Raw genomic sequence first — 22,807 nt, forward strand, 5'->3', positions numbered from 1 at the left:
TACAGTATTGTTACTATTTGTCATGAACTGTCTGGAACCAGTTAGCATTAATAAGCAACATCTTATGGTAGTTTCTAATACTGTGTAGTACTTGTTCTGCCTCAGTTTTGATGGCTACAAGTTTAGATGGATTGTTTGCAGTTGATTGCTTCCCCCCTCATTTCAGGTGGAAGACCCACAAGTGGCGCAGGTGCCAGCTAGTACCATGGTATGTGCGCCAAGACAGTCCAGGAGCGCAGGAGACTTGTGGACCTGGGCTACAAGCAAGAGGTTAGACCCTTTGTTTCTGTCATTTATTCCTCAGAAATCTATAGCTGCACTAGTGTGGGAGATGCCTAGGATTTTGGTTATTATAACCTAACGTTTATTTTTATGTAACTTTATACGCATTGGCAAAGAAAATTACTGAATGCTAGCAGTATCCTTCCTAACCAGTATCTGACAAATGTTTTATTCATAATATATCTGTGTTAATCTATTTTTAAGCATAGCTACCACATTAGTCACTAATTATAGGGTATTGTTTGTTCAGTTCATTTCACTACCCTTACCTGAAGCAAATTTGCAGGGGTGTTTCTGGAAAGTATGTGCTCTTAACCAGCTTCTGGTTGGACTTCAGAATCACTGACCATTTAAGCCCAGTGATCCAGACATTTTTCCACCATTTCCATCTAGTAGCAAATAATTTTTGAATTCAGTTCCAGCTTTACGGTCACCTGTCTTCATAGAGAATTTTGTAGTTTGAACAAAATTGCATGTGTGCGACTCTGTTAAATGTAGTCAGGAGAAGGGGTTTCTTAGGTGCATTAAATAAAGTCTGTGTGAAAATAATTGTAGTTCCTACATACTGTGTTACAGTGACTGAATTGTTTTGAACTACTAGTCAACCCTGAACTCCAGGAAGGTTTTTTTCTTTTGCCTTTTCTGAGTACAAACTCCTATCCGTTAAAACAATATTGGCTCAGCAGATTGTGGAATTCCTGAGCAAGGACACTACTAACTGCAGAAGGGAAATGTTCAGGTCATTAACTTCCTTGAGGTATTAGAGGAGGTTATGATGTACTTAAAAAAGACAGCATAAATCTTAAGCTAGTACCTCCTACCACTTACTCACTGTTGCAGGAGATCAATTTAGGACTTACCACAGAATAAAACCTGAAGGTATTGCCTGATAATACAAAAGACTTCTGACTGTGGTAATTCTTTCAAAGGTCTATCAGTAATGCAATCTAATTCTAGCAGCTCTGGAGGATAACATTCAGATTACACACTAAGAAAATAAGATTTCTATCTTTGATGGTAGGATTTCAGATAATACAGAATGTTATCTTGTATTGGTTATGGTAGTACCTAAATCTCTTGTCTGCCCCAAAGTCTGTTAACAAAGAAACTGTAGTGCATGCAAATTGCTTTTTAATATTCTTGTGTGTCATGAGAGTTTCTTTTTTCATACTTGTAACTCCAATCACTTGCAGTACATACACATATTAAGTAGTAGTTTTCAAATCTGGTAAAACAGAATGGCAGAATTTCCTTCCGGTACTACACGGAGTTTGATCTTGCAATGGACGATGCTTTCAGGCAGTAGTCTAGCTCCTACAAGCAAATGTAATGAAAGTAGCTCTCTAGTGTAATGTGGTCAAGCAGTAGGATGAGCAATCAGTAATTAAGAGCTGTGGGAGCAGCTAAGCCTAAAGAAAGCAGATGGGTTTGGTAGAATTCTGTAATGTTTCTGAGATCAGCTGTTAGAAAGGGAAGATTTTTGTTTGCTCCTGGTTTTTAGTAAGTCTATCCAATGTGTAAGTTTTATTATAGAATACACAGAGGAAGTTATTTAAATTGGATAGCCAAGGATTATCTGTGCCTTACTCTTAAATATCTAAATTTTATCTAGCCTGTTGCAGTGATGAACGTTACAGGTGTTAAAGCATTTTTTTTCCCAGTATTTTTCGTGTTGATGTAAATGACATAAATTAACATAAAATGTAAGTTTTGAGCACAGGTATGTTATATCTCAGGTCTCAGTGTTTTAATACCTGACAATATGTTGAATATATCTTTTACTTTTGTGCTTAGTAATGTAAACTGTTATTCTGAAGGAGCTAAATAAACTAATACAGCTTTTCTTTAGATTGAGGAAAGTAAAATATTTTGTGGTTCCTTGAGCACATTTATAATGAATATGACTTGGAAGTAAAAGTTGATTTTTTGCATTCCCTTTCCCCTCTGACATTTCTAATTCTGCCATAAAAATAGCCATGTGTGAATTTTCAGGGAAGCACATTATTTTGTTTGGTCGTCTGCACAAGAGTTGATTTTATGCAAAGTGCTCACAGAAGGGATGCTGACCTGAAAGCAAGCATCTTCCTGACTGAGCTCTGCTCTGGATAGTATTAGGAAGATTTCACCAGTTTCTAAATGAAGACTTTGGAAGAGGTTTTTTCCCCTCTCCCTGCTAATTCTCCTGCATACTTGTCTTCTCATAAAGTTTCTACGGGCTATGGAAAATGTTGCATGATAATATGCTCTTAAAAATTCTTTACTATAATCATTTATTTAAAGATTATTTTGTGATGTAGATTCAGAAAAAGACTGATCTACTGTGTAAGTTGTTTTAACCACCCCAAAATCATGAAATGCTAAACACTGAAATATGAAATCCACTTTGTATAACATTCTGATACTTCATTCATAATGTGATACTGGAATACAGATATTTTGAACAGTACATTTAACTGCTTGTTAGTGATTTCTATACAAATGTTTACCAAGCTGTGAAAACTGTAGACTTAGAAGCATTCCTTTTCCAATTGAAAAAGAGTTGTCTCTGAAATTTATTATGCTCATGAATGCAGAAATCACACATTCATCTGTTTGTGGTAATTTACTTTTGATGACAAAGTGAAACAATAATCTTGCAGAAGTAATCTCAGCCCGTGTAATGCCTTTTCATTTTTTGTTGATATAAGTAAAGCAAGTAATTGCATTCTTGTGTGGGGGAACAGTTCTCAGTTCTTTTTAACTGCAAAGGTATGTTGTCAATGCTATTAGTTTGTCTAGTTTCTGATACAATTGCCTATGCACAAACACTGTAACATGTATCAGTAAATAGGTTAAATAAGAAAGAATGGGAATGTACACCAGCGAAAAGGATCAACTGACTATACATTTATTAGCAGTTTATTTTGAACAAAATAATTGTTATTTTTATACTTTAGTTAGAAAGATAATTTAAATTTAAGGAAATCTAGAAGTTGGAAATTATTAAAAATGACTGGTTAGGTGTCTGATCTTAAGAGTCTGTACGTAACGAGAGCATATGCATGCTTTGTTTTATATCACAGTTTTACTATTTACATTTCTATTCTTCAGCTTTTTTATCTCATTGGTCTTTCTTGGCAGAAGAGATATTTGGGTGAATCATAGGGTTTAGAACTGTGATTCATTGTTAAAGACAGCTCTGTTTCTAAGTGTCTTGTATAATAAAGGTTTTGTTACAAATCATGTCAGTTTAAATGGGCAAATGTCACAAAATTAGAACTTTGGTCAGTGTAGAGGAAACAGAATAAAAGGGTTTGGTGGGTTTTGGTTGTTTTAAGAAAAGATTTTCTTTAGATTTTTTTTTAAAGAAAAATGTTTGATCGTTATTCATGCACATGATGAAGTTACTTATATCTAAAACTAAGCACAGTAATATAGCATTTAATAGCTAGAGCAGAAAATTCATTGTTACAGTCATGAACCTTGTTTAAGCAAGGCAGATAGTCATGACAATTGTGTTGAATTTCTGTGATAAATGAAAATTCTCAATATCACTGGTAAAATGGCTTTTAACAGTGGATAAGCAGGGCAGGAATGTATTGTAGAATTGCAGTAACTTTAGACTTGTAATTGTCTTTTTTTCAAAACCCTCAAGAGAGAATACTATGGCTGCATCAGCTAGAGTTTGAAACTTCCTTTTGACACTACCCAGCAAGAGTGGGACATGTAGAGAAAAGCCATATTTTACTGCAACAGCATTTATGTTGTGTTTATTTTTGTAGCTGTTTCTCCATTAAGATGCATAAATTGACCAAATGTCTTGATGAGTCACCTGAAATCCAGGAGGGACAGGCAGGCACAAAGTGCTGGTGAATACAAAATAGCAATAAAAGTACAAAAAACAGAAGAGAGTAAATGCTTGATAAAACCAGGCTTATAGAATTTGATGGGGATGTTGGCTGTAAAACTCACTCTGAGAGGAACCTGCTACAGATGGGGTGTGATAAGAGATGCTGCTTTGTATTTTTAAGGCTGGATTTATTAGCACATAACTCCAAAGTTATGTACGAAGTTTGGAACTGTGAATGGTATATGTTATGTTATGCTCATATCTTTAAAAATCTGTGTCAGTAACCCTCATGTCCAGTGACATCTGAAGGAACTTAGAAATAAAGTTCAAATCCCTTTTGAATCATATAGGAAGGCCTTGGAAACTTACTAAAAAACTTGTTTTGCCAGTAGCTGATTTAAGTAGGGCTTGGTGGACTACACCCCAGTGCTACTCAAAAGGACATTTAGCAGATGAGAAGCTCGAGTGCCCAAACTGTAACTGCCTAATCACATCATGATGTATGTGGATGGATGCACATGGTAAGGGCTACCCCAGAGGCAGAAAAGAGATCTGTAAAAGGATGCACAGCCTGTAGTCCTTGGCACCATAAATCTTCCTCAGAGTTTTGAAGGGGGAGTGGGATGAAAATCGTGAAATCCATCAGTGTATTTTGTAATAGCAAGAGGAAGATTATTTGTAAAATTTAAGCAGAAGTATAAATAACCTGGTTGTCAGAGAAAGCACCTGAATAGCTGTGCTTGATGTCACTGGGAACTGGCCATTATTAAAGAGCTGATCCTGAGTTCCCACTAATTTTTCATTTGCAGGGTGTACGTAGAGTTATTTGACAGACAGTGGAGCAGGGGATCAGGCAAAGTTTCCCAGGATGGCCGTGAGCACACGAGGAAGCCATGAAGGCTTGTTTGGGCACTGGGAAGGCTCAGAGGCAGCACCAGTAGTCAAAAGCCCCTTCCTCTCACTGTGGCTAAGCGCAGACAGCAGCCTGCTTCTCTGGGCATTGCTTATGGGGTGGGAGGATTTGCTCTTGTGGGGGTTTCATGCCCTGATTGAAAGCACAAGGAAGGAGACAAAGTCCTGAAGGAGCTACAAAAACTATTTAAACACATGAGAGTGCCCTATTCTCAGATTCATACTTTAGTCACTGCAAAGGACAGCGGGCAGTTTCAGTTTTTGTACTGAAGTGAGAATTTGGACAAAAGTGCTGAAGAGCACTATTTTACATGAGAAATTATTTTTTTATTGACAAAACAAGAGACAGAATCTCCAGACATTATTTCACAGAACATAGTGTTACTCTCTTTGACTTCTATTTTTACAATAATGCTGGCATGTGCTCCTTCTTAATATACTTCATAACAGAAATATTTAATCATGGAGTATCTAGTCTGCAGTGCCCCACAGAAAAAAAGCCCAAACAAACACAAAACCATAGATGCATTCATAGCCTGTGCAGCATTGATAGGTGTAAAGAAGTTAGTGTGCTGAAATAATTCTTGCCTTTCTATAAATGAAACAGAATATTTTTATTGTTAAAAATCATAGAATCATAGAATAGTTAGGGTTGGAAAGGACCTTAAGATCATCTAGTTCCAACCCCCCTGCCATGGGCAGGGACACCTCACCCTAAACCATGTCACCCAAGGCTCTGTCCAAGCTGGCCTTGAACACCGCCAGGGATGGAGCATTCACAACCTCCCTGGCCAACCTATTCCAGTGCCTCACCACCCTCACAGTAAAGAACTTCTTCCTTATATCCAATCTAAACTTCCCCTGTTTAAGTTTGAACCCGTTACCCCTTGTCCTATCACTAGAGTCCCTAATGAAGAGTCCCTCCCCAGCATCCCTATAGGCCCCCTTCAGATACTGGAAGGCTGCTATGAGGTCTCCACACAGCCTTCTCCAGGCTGAACAGCCCCAACTTTCTCAGCCTATCTTCATACGGGAGGTGCTCCAGTCCCCTCGTGGCCCTCCTCTGGACTTGTTCCAACAGTTCCATGTCCTTTTTATGTCGAGGACTCCAGAACTGCACACAATACTCCAGGTGAGGACTCAGAAGAGCAGAGTAGAGGGGCAGGATCACCTCCTTTGCCCTGCTGGTCACGCTCCTTTTGATGCAGCCCAGGATACGGTTGGCTTTCTGGGCTGCAAGCGCACACTGAAGCCTGCTCATGTTCATTTTCTCATCAACCAACACCCCTAAGTCTCTCTCCACAGGGCTGCTCTGAATCTCTTAATATTATAACAAATACTTAAATACTTAACAATTGAAAAAATGGTATCACGTGTTGTAAAACAGAGGATATAGAGCAAACCCATTTATAAAACACTTTATATTTTAGCTGTAGGAGTCACTGAATCTCTCATCTCAGTGAAATCTCAGTGAAGTATACTAGTGATAGTAACACTGGCAAGGTGTTTCTATGAACCCACACATAAAAAGACATGTAAAAATACAGTCTTAGTGTTTCATTATGCCAACAACAAATATATTTGCCTGTAGTCCCCTGTGGCTTCATGGAAATAATGCTATCAGATAAAGTTTTAATTACATCAAAGTCCCTGTCTAGAAAATTTAGACTGAAGCTTTTTTCACACCTTTCTTCTGGGAGATAATAATTGTTAAATACCAAAGCAATTTTGTAAGTGGTTTCCATGTAAATGTGATTGGTTTTTTAGCCATACTCGTGTTTTATGTTTTCACGTAACAATTATTTGGGCTTAATACAGTAATAGAAGTACCATGCTCTTTACACTTCCTGCTAATGTCTGTAATAAATATAACATGGTTGTATAGGCAAAATAATTAGTCTGGAACTGCATGGCTTTATAGTAGTTGAAGGCATTTCTCTGTATAGTGAGCTAATTATCAGTCTCAGTGATTTTTACAGAATAGAATTAAAGAACCATAGATTTGATCAGAGACACAGGGGATGAGTTTGCCTGAATTAGGTTGTGAGTGAAAAAAGTAACTCCAGTAACAGTAGGAGCTTTTCGGATGTCAAGTAAAGACAATTACCTGGCCAAAATAATGTATTAATGGAATGCATACAGTTGTCAAAATCCCAGCTTGAAGTAATGGAAAAATACCCTCTCTTCAACAGTCGCAAGGAGTATAGACCTTTCAAATTGATACTTGAATCTGAATAACAGGAAAATGGAATATAGAGCAAATCATCCAAGTCTTGTCAACTAGAAGTAGCAGGAATAGTTATGGACAGGCACTGTGAAAATTAACATTCAGGAATTGATTTAGTATGCCAAGCTATCCTCTAATTTGTGTTGTTATTAAGGTAAAATATTTAGGTCTCAAGAATGAAGAGTTTTCCTGCTTTGATTGCTACAATACAACTGACAGTTAATCTGGAAAAAAAAACCCAAAGTGTTAATCCTCAGGGGAGCTTCTCACCTGGGTCTGCTTGATGTAAATCGAATGCACTAATGCAAATCTGAAAAAAATTTATGGCAAAGTGAATAACCATCCACAGAGTAATCTTTAATAACCAACGTAGATGATGGAATGAATATTGGCTTCAATGGACAGTGTTTATGGCCTATCAAAGGACTAGATGGAGATGCAGTATGTAAAATGGATATTAAACTTTTGAAGAAGGGTATTAAAAGGTATTGGGTTAATCAGTGAACTGTCTTTTAATCCTTGGCTAGGTATAGTTTTCATTACTAAAAATGGTGGCCCTGTATCTCCCTGAGAAAGCTGCGAAGATAATACAGTTACTTTCACTGATGCATGCACATGCCAAGATCAATCAGGTTTACCTCAGGGAAACCAGTGTGTTATTAGCAGAAAATATCTCACAAGAATCTAAAATCATAGCCTAGGCTTGTATTAGAAGGTGCTGGTTTGACTTGTTATTTTCAAAAATAATTGTGCAATTTTAGAAATTCTATAGTAGGTACAGTAAACACATTCTTAAAATAGTTTTTATATGGATTTTCAATTTTTAGATATCTGATTTTGCTTATTGAATCACTGTAATGATATCTGAAAAAAAATAGCATTCCCTTGAGTAAACTATACTACTAATAATAAGATTTGTCAGAATAATTGTACTAGACAATGTTGGGGTAAGTCCCCAAATAAGCACAACTTAATGCAGTACTGAGCCTATTACAAACAGTGCTGGCAGCCCTGCCCCAAAGGGTAGTCAAGGATCAGGGAAATTGTTTGCTTAGCATCTCTGGAAAAAGAAACTCCCGTCCTTTTCACAGTGTTTTATTGCAGATGTGTGGCAAAAGCAATTCACTTGGGACCTTTGGATGTTTTAGTAGGCACACAAGCTTGAAGTAGACCATTTGAGTCATAAAATTCAGCTTGCAACAGTCATCATGAGGTAGGGACTTAGTTTAGAACTGTTGGACAAAATCTGGTCACTAAACCTTTAAAATTACCTTACAGCAATCTAAAAAAAAATAAAGTTTCCTCAACTCCTCAACTGTTTCCTCCAGGAGATAGCACTTACTGCAAGTTCTCTATTTTATTCTGAAATGTTGCATTCAAACCCTGTTTTTCTTCAACAGTTGAACCTGATTATGCCATAATAGTTTGGTTAGCAAAATTTACATTTTTTTTTCAATTCATAGACCAATAGAACAATTATTGTGAGTACAATTAAATTATGGAATCAAGTGTATTATAAACACGATATTCTCTCATATGTATGCAGAATGATATATTGGGTTCATATGCAATGTTACTGCAACAACTGGTGAACCAAATTACTTTCACAGTCATTATGAGGTACTGCATCTACTGTGTGCTGTCAGATGCCAAGAAGCATAAATATTGTTCTGTTGTGTAAACAAACAGCTAGAAGCTTCCAATCTTGTTACTGCGTAATAAGTTTTATGTTGTTTTGAGAAAGGAAATAAAATTAGATTTACTGAGGCTTTGGTTAGAATCATAGATAAGCAACCAGTTAAAAAAATCATCCACGGGAAACAATAATAGAGCATTGTTAGGGGCTATATTAACAAAATTTCCCTATTCTTTGTAAATCCTTGTGTCCCAACTTCTCCATTTTGTGCCACCTGAAGTTTCCTTAAGAAACAATTTTTTTCCTATAATTAAGAAGCTTTTATTCAGGACTTGGCTCTCCTGTTATAAAAAGCTGTATCCCTATTGGCTGATACTCCACCCCTAGCAATCATGCTTTGTCCTTCAACCCTTTTCAAGACTAGAAATTACTGAAGAGCCTCAGGCAGCAATACTGTTATGAGTGGTTAAGTGGTATCCAGAACACAAATATGTTTCTAAATTTTATTTCTATCCCTTTTTCTAAAACACGTGCTGCTGATAAAACTTTATAAACTAATCACTACTTAAAATGATATTGCAAGTTTTCTTAATGTCTGAGTTATAGGCTGTGTCAGTAGGAAAAATGATGATGTGAAAAGTGGTATAACAGGTGTGGATAACATGGTGCAACCTTTATAATATTTACAATTGTCTGTAGAAATTTTCTTTATTTTTTTTTTCCTGGTGATTCCTGATAAATAGTGATTCAAACAGAATCACCATAAAGTCAGAAATGCCAAATGTATTCATTCAAGATATAACGGATTGCAAATACTAGATTGTTGTATAGCTATTTTGGGCTTTCAGTGTGATGTTGTAGGGAATATTACAGATTTACTAAACTGAATAGAGGCATTCATGAAAAAAATGCTGAATGAAACCCCATCCCTTTTTGTTTCCAGCAATTACTTGTCGTAGACAAGATGGAGGACAGGCTGTCATCAGTGAGTGCCTTAAATACGCTGGCCCATTACCATCCCTAACACAGATGTGCCAGATTCCCTGCCAAGATGACTGTCAGTTTACAAACTGGTCAAAGTTTTCTTCCTGTAACGGGGACTGCGGAGGAGTCAGGACAAGAAAGCGCGCTCTCGTTGGTAAGAGTAACTAGAAAAATAAAGCATCTTTTATTAATTATTGCTACTGCTTTAATTAAAACCTTCATTGTTCTGAGGCGCCCTTATAAGAAGCAAGCACTGTTTGTCATCGTGGCCGAAAGCAGTCCCGGTGTCACTGCCATGCTCTGTATACTGTCAGTGGAACAAAGAAACACAGAACAAACTTCTGCAATATGTCTCAGACTCTTGATTACTGGGAAGTGGCTAGGCAGAAGATGAGAGAATATAGGAGGCCAGGGTTTCTTCTAAATGGAGCACACATAGTGAACAGCAAATCAGACCATTTCTTTTCCTGACAGGCAAGCAAAAGATGTCAGGAAGGTTGCTAGTTTATGGTTTATCCTTTGTACAGAGTTATACCATTGAGATTATCAAGTTGTGCTAACCATTTAACAAATATAAGTGACAGACCTTTGAGATTAAACTCTCAAGCAATTCCTCTGAGTTACAGCTTTAAATATGAAAATATGTTTTCAAAAGCTTTTTTTTTTTTTTTTTTCTTTTTTGCTTAAACTTTATTTTACTGATAGTTTTCAGGCAAATATTGGACAATTTAGTGAATGTTGGAAAGCACATAACTCATAGACACTGACTGATTGACTTAATAGTGTAAAAAGCCAAAGACCTTGGGGTCTCCAACATAATGTAGGTATCGTGGGGCACTTGGCTCTTACTTTGAAACTGCTGCTTTAGTTAACAGGATAAAATTTTTTTCCAATTATGTCCAACCCTTTTCCACAAACTTTTCTTTGATCCATGAGGTGGACACTTTGAAACTTTTTTTTTCTTCAACTTCTTATTAATATGGTTTTGGGTTTGTTTTGTTTTTTTTTTCTTTTTAAATTTCTTCCCCATGAAGAGAAAGAAGCATGCTTTGCATCTAAATTATAACTAAAATCTCAGGAGTGAGATTTGGCCTCTGTTAGAGCTCTGTTTGCCAATTAGTGTGTATTTCTGTGGAGGAAAGCTAGCTAAGGGGGGTGCCCATTAGCAGTCTCAGAAAGAATGTGATATGATCCAAACAGTATCCCTTGCTCCATCCGCCTGTAAATCAGAAAACCTGTGGACGATGAATAATTCATGATCCTCAAGAAGGCTCACTGTGACCGTCTCATAATTCCAGTGAACTTTATGCCAGGTTTGCTTCCACAAAGGCAAAAAAACCCTGACGATCAATTTTTATTGTTACGAATAAAAACAAAGAACCAAACACACACACACACACACAAAACAACCAAAACAATGAAACAAGAAAGAAAAGATTCTCTTACCATGCTTTTAACGCTTCAGAATACTTCCCTGACCCTGCTTGAAGTAATCCCTCCAAACATGCTAAGACGGTGCTATGTTCTGTGGTGTATTCTGTGTAGCAATGTAATAAAGCTAGCTTGGAGTGAATTCATAATTATTTCTGGTAAAATGAGTAGGAGGGAAGTGTATTTTTAGTATGAAGTTGTTTTGTCAAAAGAAAGATAAACTTTTCTTCCGGCACCTTTTTATATTCTAAATGAAGGCAGCACTAAGGGTACTGCAAGGTTGTGTCCAGTGTCTTGAGTAAAAAGGAAAATAGAATAATAATTTCTTGTAATTTCTAAATAACGAGGATTTTTAAAACTACTTTTGCAAAGACTTGTACATTAATATACATGAGCTGTCTAGAATGGAAAGGAAAGCCAACCAAATTTTACCAAAGAAGATTAAAAACTGATTTAATGCAAAGTGGAAGGTGAGTGGATGTCTGTGCTCCAGTTGGGGAAGGTAAAAGGAGAGATTTTAAAAGAAACAAATTCACAGAAGGAGCTTGTTGTATTAGAGGGGAAGAATGATAATTATTAACAAATGTACTGTAACGTGATAAAATTAAAGGATTTGAACGTTTTGAAAGATGGCACTACTGTAGTAAAGATGTATGGTATTTCCTTCTGCAATTTCCTTCATTCTGAGGAAGCTTTATCCAGAGACTTTGTTTATTGGACTGCCCGCTGCTGCTGAAACAGGAGAAAAAGGGTATATTTGTTTAATTGTGAACTTTTTCAAACTGTATGCCCCAAGCACTTTTCTTGAAATTAGATATAAATATATGGCTTTATTATAAAAGATGTTGCCTTTGTGCAAATGTAGGTATCAGTTACTTCAGAAATTCATGTCATTAACCTAAATGAATTAAGATTAATGTAACTAGTTTTAGGCATATGTATTTAATTGCAAGCATTTGTTACAGGTGTCTAAATGAATTTTTTAAGGAGATGTATACTGTTACAAACTTTCTAAAATAATTATTTCTCTTTCTAGGAAAAAGTAAGAAAAGAGAGAAATGCAAAAATTCTCAGTTGTATCCTCTGATTGAGAATCAGTTTTGTCCGTGTGACAAGTACAGTGCTCAGCCTGTGGGAAACTGGTCGGACTGTGTTTTACCAGAGGGTAAGATGGAAGTATTGCTGGGAATGAAGGTGCAAGGAGATGTTAAGGAATGTGGACAAGGCTATCGGTACCAGGCCATGGCATGCTATGACCAAAACAATCGACTTGTGGAAACATCACGATGCAACAGCCACGGTATTTAGAAACCTCTCGTTTTTCATCTGTTTACATGTCAGCTATATACGTATCTGATTTATTTCATATAACTTTATGTATCTACAGATAGAATTAGCAGATTAATGTTTATTGCTTTGGCTGCATTTTATCCCAAGATGCCTTCAAACCCCGCATTTTTTTGCTGAGTCACAAAATAGTAAACTTAATTTTTACTGCTTAGCTACAGTACAATATGTAATAGTAATTTACCATGATTTACTAGGCACTTTAGTAGATAAAAGTAAAATCTTGTTGTTTTTCTGATAATAGTGTCTGCAAATTTGACAATAAAGCAATTTAGAAGGTTCAAATCCTCAAAAAATAAACAGAGAGAGCACAGGACTATTTTGGAAAGGCTGAAACTATTTCCACAGATTGTTTATAGATAGCTTTAATCTCCTTAAATAGCCTTATCTCTACCATTTGCTCTTCAGCACCTTAACAAGCATGCCTTGACCTGAGTTCAACAGCATACACCACTTTCTCTGTGTAACTCTGTCATGTGTAAAACTAGGATGTTTAAAGACTTTATATTCTTTGTACTCACATTGCTCCTGGGGTGAACAGTATTCTTTCCTAAAGTGGATGCATCTATAGTGTTAGAATCAAAACTGACACTTTCTGATTTTCAGTGAGCCAGAAGCATGCTAATTTACATCACTGGAGTTTTAGTGTTCATTTGCTTTCATGCTTGCAGTGCAAAATTGTATCTGAGCTATTGGTATGAAGAGCTGGATGTTAGTATTAGTGCCATTAAAAGGTCAATGTAAGTTTAATTTGTATAGGTATTATACTTTCTAATGCAAAATTAAGATAACAGAGATTTCATTTATTTACTTGGATAAAGTTAAAATAGCTAATCAAATAAATTGAATGATTTAAGGGGATTTTAATTAGTGCTATTAATTCCTGTTTAGGAATAATAAATGATATGATAGAGACTGAATTTATCTAGCTGAGCTATAGCATATCTTTGTGATTTGATGAAAAGTGTGCATTCAGCTTAATATCCCAAAGCAAAGTTGTAAAATAATTTTGTGAAGAATTTTCTCCTATGTTTATTCAACATCATATTTTGCTGTAGTTAGCTCCTACTGAAAGATTAAGTTTATATACATATATCTGAATGAAAATAGTCTAAATCCTAAACTCTCACGGGACAAGAAATCTCTTTTTCTGCTCTGGGAATGTTTAATTCTGCTCTCGGCTGTCTGCTCTGGGTTGAGGTCCGCAAAGATTTAGTTTTGTTCTTTTGTGTAGGCTAAAGTGAACATGCTACACTTGATTAGACTGATGAGGACCATTTGTCATCTTTGGAGTGCCAAAAGACACAGCTACCTCTAATGACCTGCAGTTGTGTGAGCACAGATCTGTCTGGGATGGGTAGTTGTCCTGGGGAGGTTAGAAGGCTCCTCAAATAGCTGTTAGGAAATACAGAATAAAGAGTTGTGGAACCACATGAATTGTTCAGCATAAAGTCCAGAGCCAGAGTGAACTTTGAGCAGTGGAAAATTATTAAAAAATTACATGCATAGAAAACTAGCATGAATGATGGCCTACTGCCTGTCAGTTTTTGTTGGCTTGAGGAATGGGGACTATCAGGTTATGTCATCAACCAAGGGAAGACACATGAGGGAAGAAGTTGTCTGTCCAAGAACGACCTGTAGCTGTTGTATGTGGTAGGTAACATGCTGCCTCGACGTACCTTGACAAAGAGATGAGAACTCTGTGTGGAATGAGCATGGACATAGCTGCTTTCAAGCCCTCGCAGTGCAAGAATCAGAGATATAAAAGAGGAAAAAAATGGGGAAAAAAGGATGTTTTCAATGATCTGTGTTTACCTTGTTATATCTCTTCGTGGTAGCAATTTCTCACCTAATGGATTTTATTAGGGAGTGTCACCGACATTCACAGTGACCAAAATGAATAATAAACGAGTGGAAAAGCTACTAACAGTATATTGTTCCTAAACCTGCTGTAGCCAGGGCTACCATTTGCAGGCTACTAACACCAGCAGGCTCCACCTTTTCAAAAACACAATATAGCATTGGATTTTTTTTTTTTTGTTTTGTTTTATTTCTGTAGTTCCATCCCATTTTTCTCACAGAAGATTTGAAGACTCTTTCAGCTATTTTTGTAAACTGGAACTGTTTGTGAGTCATTACTATATTTGTGTAGGCTGGGAAGTCTGAACCCTTTGGTTTTTGGAGTTGTGAATGATGTTTATTAGGGTGGCTGGTTCTTTGATCCGACCCCCCCCCCCCCCCTTATCCCTACCTGTTTTGATAGTGAAGTACAAGGCATCTGCAAGTGTTTTCTTATCAGTTCCATTTGAGGAAGTGAGTACCTTTATCTTGGTCCATGGTGCAGTGCATGGGCAGATGAAGCTTGGAATTGATGTTGAATTAATCCTACATTCCTTGAACTTCCTAAAATTGTTTGACAAGAATTCCAGCTGTTCAGGGAATGAAGTATCTAACCTGACTTTGATACTAAGAAATTAAACTGATGCTAAGAAATACATCACTAAAATGATGGTTTCCTTCCCAGTAGCTCTTCCAGAACAACAATCTATTATTGGTGGGTGTGGTACATGAATACAGTAAAGATTATTTCTAAGGATTAACTGTCTGCTTTCAGCATTTTTCCAGTTTTAGCATACTTTCACAAGGTAAAAGCTACAAAGGGGCTAGAGCAAGTGATACAGACGTTTCTATATCATTTCAGTATATGTTTACTGCCTTTTTCTGAATATCTACTTTGTATTCATGGATTATGTTCCTCTGATTTGTTTTATTTTTCTCAACATATTTAAACTGCTGTTTTGCCAGGTAGATCTTATTTTATATCTTGCTGGTATTTATGATGTCTTTCCTGTTATTTTCATGCCCTTGTTCTATGACAGTTTGGCATCAGTTCTAGATTTCAGTGTGCTGCTTGTTTTTTTTCTTTAAGGGAAAACATAAAAAGCTATATTATGCTAAATCAACAAGGGACTTCTGTGGTATCACAATAGTTACCCCACCTGCTAGGAAATAAAGTGCCTTGTAGCTTCCCATCAATCTGCTTTTAGTTTTTCAAGCTAAACTTGACAAGACTCGTAATTCAAGCCTGCTTGTGTTATTTTTGTAAATTCTCACAGAATTACTTAGTTCCCTATGGAAGCTACAACACTGAATATTTCACTAATGTCATAACTGATCCAAAGGAGGGTCAGGTTTACCCACTCTGTTATCTGCTTGTTCAGAAATCTGTTTTACTGTTATTTCCTGCAAGCCTGTTATTTCTTTCCAAGCAGAATAGTATGTAATCACAGTTTTTATGATTTGGCAAATTGGCTAGGAGAGCCAGAGGACTAGGAGAGCAATCAAGACTGTTATTGAAGGGGAGATGTTTACTGTGCAGTGTCCAACTTTCACTTGAACTTTTGTCATCTCCTGACACTTTGAAATCATGAGGTGGAAAATGGGGATAATGGTACTTCTTTGCCTGTGACAACATCCTCTAAATCTAGCAAGAGTGTCAAACTACACCCACACTAATGTTATTAATATATCATGGGGTATTTTGTGTGGTATACTAAACCGCAACCAGAAGCTCACATTGTGAGTCTGTCAAAAGTTTTTTGTAAATACTGCTAAGTAAATTTATGATCTCACAAACAGGTCAGTATTGCAAGTCATGCTGTTTTCAGTGGAAGGAATCAGAAGGCAGACCTGCTGTGCAGTGGCAAAAAAAATCATAAGCTGTTTGTTATATGAAGCCTTGTGTGCTGAAAATCACAATTCAGTTGACTTAGGAAAGAAATGCAAACAGGAGCAGAAGAGTAAATACTTCAGAGCTTTCTTTTATTACTTGGCACATCTCATTTTCAAAAGATTTGAGAACAGTTAACTAACAGTTTCACAGACACCTAGGAGCTAAAGGAAGGGTGTGACATAAGGAAGGCCCTAAATTAGTAGGACCATAAGAGGATTCCTGCAATCATCTTTAAAATTTTGGGTGCAGTTTTAAAGTCCCAAGTACAAACAAGTTTCTCAAGACAGGTGTGAACGTAACAAAAAAGGAAAGGCAAAATATGGCTAAATAAATTTGCTGTTACAGCTAGGAGAGAATGCTGGAGAAGCAGAAGGCAGAGTCCTTCTGAAGTCTGTCCTTAGCTTTCTAATGTAATGTAATGACGTAATGCATCAAAAGATGTCCCAACATCTGCAAATAGACGCAAGTTTCAGCTGCAAGAGGACAAGGTGGGGTTTTTTTGTATTTTTATGTATGGGTTGTTTTTTGGGTTTTGTTTTTCTTTTAGCATTACAGATGCCTAATATTTTGATGTTTCTTTTGAAAATATTTTCTTTCCAATTTGAGCTAAATTTGTCAATGAAAGAGATAGCAGCATTCAGCTGCCATTGGAAAAATTTTGCCGCTGGTACTTTTCCACCGTACCAGTTCTGCTGAGTGTGGGCAGGAGCTAACAGCTGGCAGCTGGCAGCAGATGTGGCAATATCAGCTAAAAGTGGCAACTAAGCTGTTATTTACCTGTTTTCCTTAATGGAAGGCATATAAATTTCTCTTTCTCTGGTGCCTGCTTTGTTTCTGTACAGCATAGGTAATTTTACTGGAGAAATACAAAAGTGTCTAGTTTGCTTGATAGTCAAGTGTGAGAGGGCTTTTTTCCATTAGAAAAGCCAGCAGTTGTTTTTCATAGCTTTATCCCTGTCATCACTAGCTCTGTGGATAATGACATGTGTCAACCAACAATCTGTTTTAGTGTGTTTGTGAAAAAAAAGGAAAGGAAGAATCATCATGGCCCCTTAAACTGTGCTTTGGAATTTTCATAACCAAAAAAAGGACAAAAGCAGGCCACTATCATGCTTATGGACTACCCTATATAAACCTCAGTATTTACTTTTCCTCCATCATATATTAATTATGAATCATGACCCACATAACCTGAGCCGTGGTTGTGTTTGCGTGTAGTGAAGGCAAACATAGTAGCATGGCAGACAGATGCAGCATTTTTATATAGGTCGTATTACCCTTCTTAATTCATGTCAGTTTACTGTTAAGACCTTAGGCACAGTCAGTCAGTCCAGGATAGTTTGTCTGCTGCCTTATTAGTGTGAGATTATTTCCCCCTTTAGCATTAATTAAATGAGATGCATTGATTTGTGCTGACTCTACAAAGCCATCCATGGCTACAAGGCTTATGCAGGGGATTAGAGAGGAATATCGGCGTATCAGCAAATACTTTTACAACAGCTGCTAGGAGTATCAATGTGAATCGAGGAATTTTGTATTTAATTGCTTATGTGTGCGATATAAAATCTTATATGTTATAACAGTGTCTACTGGATCTGAGATGTCAGTTAGAACTTTCTGTATCCACTTGCATTAGGATTAGTTTTTAAATCTTTTTTTTCTCTTTCAATATTGTAACCTGAAGCAATGCAAATTAAAAAATAGAAGAGTGTTAAAATGTAATTGAGACTTTGTCAAACATTTATTTTAAAATAAATATATTTCCCATAGGAGATTTTAACCTAGATTTTAATCGAGGCTTAGGTTCTCAAATTGTTATTAGGATACTTTGCTGTTTCATAGCTTGTATCTTCTCTAAGATTATTTCTAATATATACAAGAATCCATATTTGTCCTATTGTATGTTCTCTATAAATATGCTACCTATTGCCCTACATCAGAAATACTGGTATAGGCCACTTCATTATGCTGCCAATGTATCCACCCTGTCAACAGGACATCAGTCATGAAGAAGACATTCCTCAACTCAAAAACCTGTAGTTAGGTTCACCAGAGACACAGTTGCTGATGAAGAAGAGAGTTAAGCATTAACAATTATTCACAGGTTTTGGAGCTTTGAAGGGTAATCCTTAAAAAAAAAAAAGAAAAAGGAAAAAGGAAAAAAAAGTCTTACAGAGTTCAATCTGTCTTTCCATGGCTAGGCAGGAATAGCAATAGTCTCAAGAAATACATACATAATATTCTGCTACATGCAAAATGCAAATATTTGTACATTTCTTTGTCTTGGAAGATGAGATCCAAGAACTTTATATTTTCTTGAAAAACAAACAAACAAACAAAAACAAACAAAACAACAAACCCAACCAACCAACCAACCAAAAACCCAACCAAAACCAAACAAAGCTGTGTTAAAGAACATAAACCATTCTGACATCGCAGGTTTTTTCCTGGAAACATGGCATGACATAGTCATGTCATGAGAGCAGGAGCATAACTCTGTCCATCCTAGGGACAAAAGAGTTCATGTAAACACTTTCTAAGATGTTCTTTATATCTGCACCCTTCAACTCAATAGTCATTCTGTTCTTGCAAATTGCAGGTACAGTTTGTGGGGGGAAAACCTTATATGCACCTACTTAACCTGCTTTGTCATTAGACAAAGTGTGAAGTCCATTAAAGTACTTCATTATAAATTATCCATCACATCTGTTAATTACTTTGTTCTAGAGTCCAGATTTTATAGCCAATTAGCAATGGGATAATAAACCTTTCCTTTTCAATGAGTAGTTTAGTTCATACTCTAGTGGTTCAAAGCCATTTGTTAAATTGTGGTTCAGTAATCTTTAATGCATAGCCATGTTCTTGCTCATAGTAGACAGGTGCCCGTTTCACAGCCTTGTGAAGTTTAGCTGATAGGAACTGAAAAAAAACATGGACAAGGTTTACAAACACAAGCACCTGAAATTTAACAAAAACAACCAAAACCAAAGAGTATAAACCTTTCAAAGTTCCTGAACATCATCTTTTTTCAATTTGAGGGGTGATGGTTATAAACTTCTGGAGATTATCATCCTTAGTCGCTCTAAAAGATATGTTGACATACACACAGAAAGGCATCTGATGACGTGCTTCAGAGAAGCTTTTCCTGAAAAATACCCTTAGATGGGTAGTAGATGGGGTGAAACAAGTCATTTGCAGCAAGTAGTTTATTTTTTGTTAGTTCCATCATAGAATAGAATGGTTTGGGTTAGAAGGGACCTTAACGATCATCTAGGTCCAACCCCCCATGCCATATATTTTTAAAAACTTGCATTTGTTTCTTCCAGAATTAATTACAGAGACAGAAATTTAACAAATGCTAAATGGCATAATTGTGTAATTGTAAGAAAGAAATGGTAAAAAAAAACAATTAAAAAGTGTAATAAAGAAGGAAAATGTAATTATAGGAAAGGTTTCTCCAGAAAAAAAAAAAAATACTTAGAAGTTATATTGAAAGTAAAGGCAGCATTTCAGAATTTCAAGAAAATTCATAGAGCTATAAAACCTTTACTTTGTTCTGTCAGACAATAAATAACACTTATTGCTTGGAGAGAGTTGTTTCTTTTAACTTTTTGTTTTGTCCATTTTCCTTCAGGAGTTTCTTTATTGTAAGAGTATATGTTTTTGTGTAGCACCTAGAAGGGCTTGTTAAAGACTGATTTCTGGGGAAGATGCAGGGTTTGGTATTTATGCAGTCAAAGTTCATTGTAGGATGGGGCTCTGAGATGGGGTGCATTGGATTTCTGAGAGTCACCCAGAGATACCAGGTAAGGTGAAATGTAATCAATTTTTCATTTACTGCTGCAGGGCAATCCATGTCACCACCTCTGATATACAGTGATATGATCTTCAGAAAATATATTTTGTCTAACACTGTACCTTTCATACAGCATCACTGAACTGATCAATCAAATGGAGAGAGATATTTAATAAACATACTTGTAATTCAAGTTAAGAGCATTCTAGGAATTTTAAGGAAGATACATTTGGTGAACAGTAGTTTCACACTGCTCAAATTCAGAAAGTACTCTGTGTATTTATTTAACTATTTAACACTTCCAAACAAAGGAAAGCTGTAAAGGATAAAATCATCACCTGGATTTGACAATAAAATATTTGGAATGTTACTGTATGTTTAAAAAAAACCCCAACCTTCTGTTATTTATATCTAAAAACAAATTAATGGAAGCAACTAGAAATAGATATATAGAATTGAAATCTTTTAACTATTTTGATTCTTTACACAACTTGTGATAGTTTTGTACTGGTTGCTTTTAGAAGAGACAGAATAGCTTTACTTAGAAGTATACGTTAAAAACATAAGGCTCTGATTAAAATGACAATGATCGCTTTCAAACTAAGAAATATTCAAGATATGTGAGAAATATTTGAAACCACACCTAGCAAACTATGCCAGTCATTTGAGAATGATTTTACTGCAGTACGTGTTAATTTTGCAACTGTGTTCATCAAATATTTTAATTTACTTTTAAATGAGGTTAATGCAATGAGGTTTCTTTCATCTTTAAAGTGAATATTTGCCAACAGTAAATATGTTGCATAAGGAAAGGGGAGAGGAGAGTTTGGGTATACTTGTAGTAAAAATGCAGTAAGGCCAGCTTTCTAGTTGAGGTTTTATAGCTTCTGCTGTAAATATTGGCATAAGTGACACATATCGGAGGGCTATGTTATATGTTGGTTTTGAAAGAAAGACATTTTCACTTATTCAGTGAATTGAGGCCTCATGTTACTCCCTGCAGACCATGTCATACCCCTTGCCAACCTCTTAGGACCAATGACTTATCCAAATCAAACATCTGCTTTTCCATTCAGTGCAATTATTCCGTGTGCTGCTGGGGGCAGATGGTTGTTAATCGGCAGATCATTAACGTGGCAAGCCACTCTCTAGCCTTAGAAAGGTCACAAGGTGTTAAGTTCCCTCGCTCCAGGCTGTTAAGATGCATATCTTTTGATTGTTGAATTTTTTATGTAAAGAGCAATTGAATTACTTCATATAATTATGGACAGTCTTTTAATTTAATATTTTTTTCCTTAAAAAAAAAAATAATGTTTTACAGTGCAAGAATGGTGCAGCCAAGAAATAGTTAGTGTCAATTACACTGTAGCTGTCAGAAAGTTACAATCCTGAAATCTGGTGTGAATCCTAATCAGATAGCGTTGAGGATGCTCATCTGCTACTCTAACACAGTCTCCAGCTATGTGTGTCAATTTTCTGCAGAATTTAATTTAGCCCTAATGATGAAGAAATCTCTCTATTCACACAGTTCTGTCGAGTCAAACTTTGGACAATCTAAATGAAGTAGACTAGGGCTTCAGGGAGAAGTGGCAGAATGACATGCTAAGATTGCACTTTTTTTTCCATTCATGCAGGTTATATTGAGGAAGCCTGTATTATCCCATGTCCCTCAGACTGCAAGCTCAGTGAGTGGTCTAACTGGTCTCGCTGTAGTAAATCCTGTGGGAGTGGGGTAAAAGTTCGGTCTAAATGGCTCCGTGAAAAACCCTACAATGGTGGAAGACCCTGTCCAAAGCTAGATCACGTCAATCAGGTAATTTGATTTATATTTACATTATTTATACACTTTTTTTCTGTACCTCACGTAATTCTTTCAGCTGTATTGTTTGTTGATGTAGAAAAACCATACAACATAAAGGAGCAGATGCCGGTAGAAAGAGGAGTATATGTGGGTTTAGATTTCCTAAGTCAGCAAAGGATCTGCCTTCATTACTTCTCATCTGCAAGCACTCACCACGTTTTCTGAACTGCAGATTGGAGACAATAAAGCATTCTTACATGCAGATTGTGAAGACCAGATTTGTTTCTTAATATCTTCTCTCACAATGGGTAAAATGTCTCAATAGAGATTCTCAAACTGGTAACATGCTTAGTGTTGTTCCCTAACCATTTTAGATCACAAAGTAAATGAAAACTTCTCAGGCACTCACACAGCACTATCCCTGTGTCCCTTAATGGTTTCAGGCTGGAGCTTGACCTTCCAGGTACACTTGCTGTGGCACTGCAGTTCCAGTCAGGGATTCACTTCTGAAGTGAAAATCCCAGTTCTCCCTCTAACCACACTTGACTTTTTTTTTTTGGAGTAGTCTGGGTGCATAGTCTGGATCCTCTTCAAGTGAAACTAAGCCAGAAAATGTGATCCAAGAGCACACTTGGAGTGCTTTGACCACTAATTAGCAATTAGTCTTTGGGACCAAGTTTAGCACTAGTCCAAGTCAACCCCCTGAAATTTGGTTGAGAGTTTTAGAACGAAAAACCTTCCTTTTCAGTTGACTTATGCTCTTCAGAGTTGATTTATATTCATATTACTGTTGAATTTAATTTAGTCTGCAGAGGCATGTTAAACAGCC

At 36.4% G+C, this 22,807-nt stretch overlaps 1 protein-coding gene across 1 annotated transcript in view; it reads left to right on the top strand.

Moving 5' to 3' along the window:
- Positions 1-22,807, top strand: part of THSD7A (thrombospondin type 1 domain containing 7A) — a 199,460-nt gene that overhangs the window by 142,747 nt on the left and 33,906 nt on the right. Inside the window, exons 11-14 of the mRNA XM_057401831.1 lie at positions 167-270; positions 9,830-10,024; positions 12,338-12,601; positions 21,812-21,990. Of these exons, the coding sequence (XP_057257814.1) occupies positions 167-270; positions 9,830-10,024; positions 12,338-12,601; positions 21,812-21,990 (742 nt within the window). The remainder of the gene's footprint in view (positions 1-166; positions 271-9,829; positions 10,025-12,337; positions 12,602-21,811; positions 21,991-22,807) is intronic.

Source organism: Pezoporus wallicus, unplaced genomic scaffold, assembly GCF_028554395.1.
Source record: "Pezoporus wallicus isolate ANWC-B61680 ecotype Strahan unplaced genomic scaffold, APGP_CSIRO_Pwel_v1 contig_7099, whole genome shotgun sequence".
NCBI classification, from domain to species: domain Eukaryota; kingdom Metazoa; phylum Chordata; class Aves; order Psittaciformes; family Psittacidae; genus Pezoporus; species Pezoporus wallicus.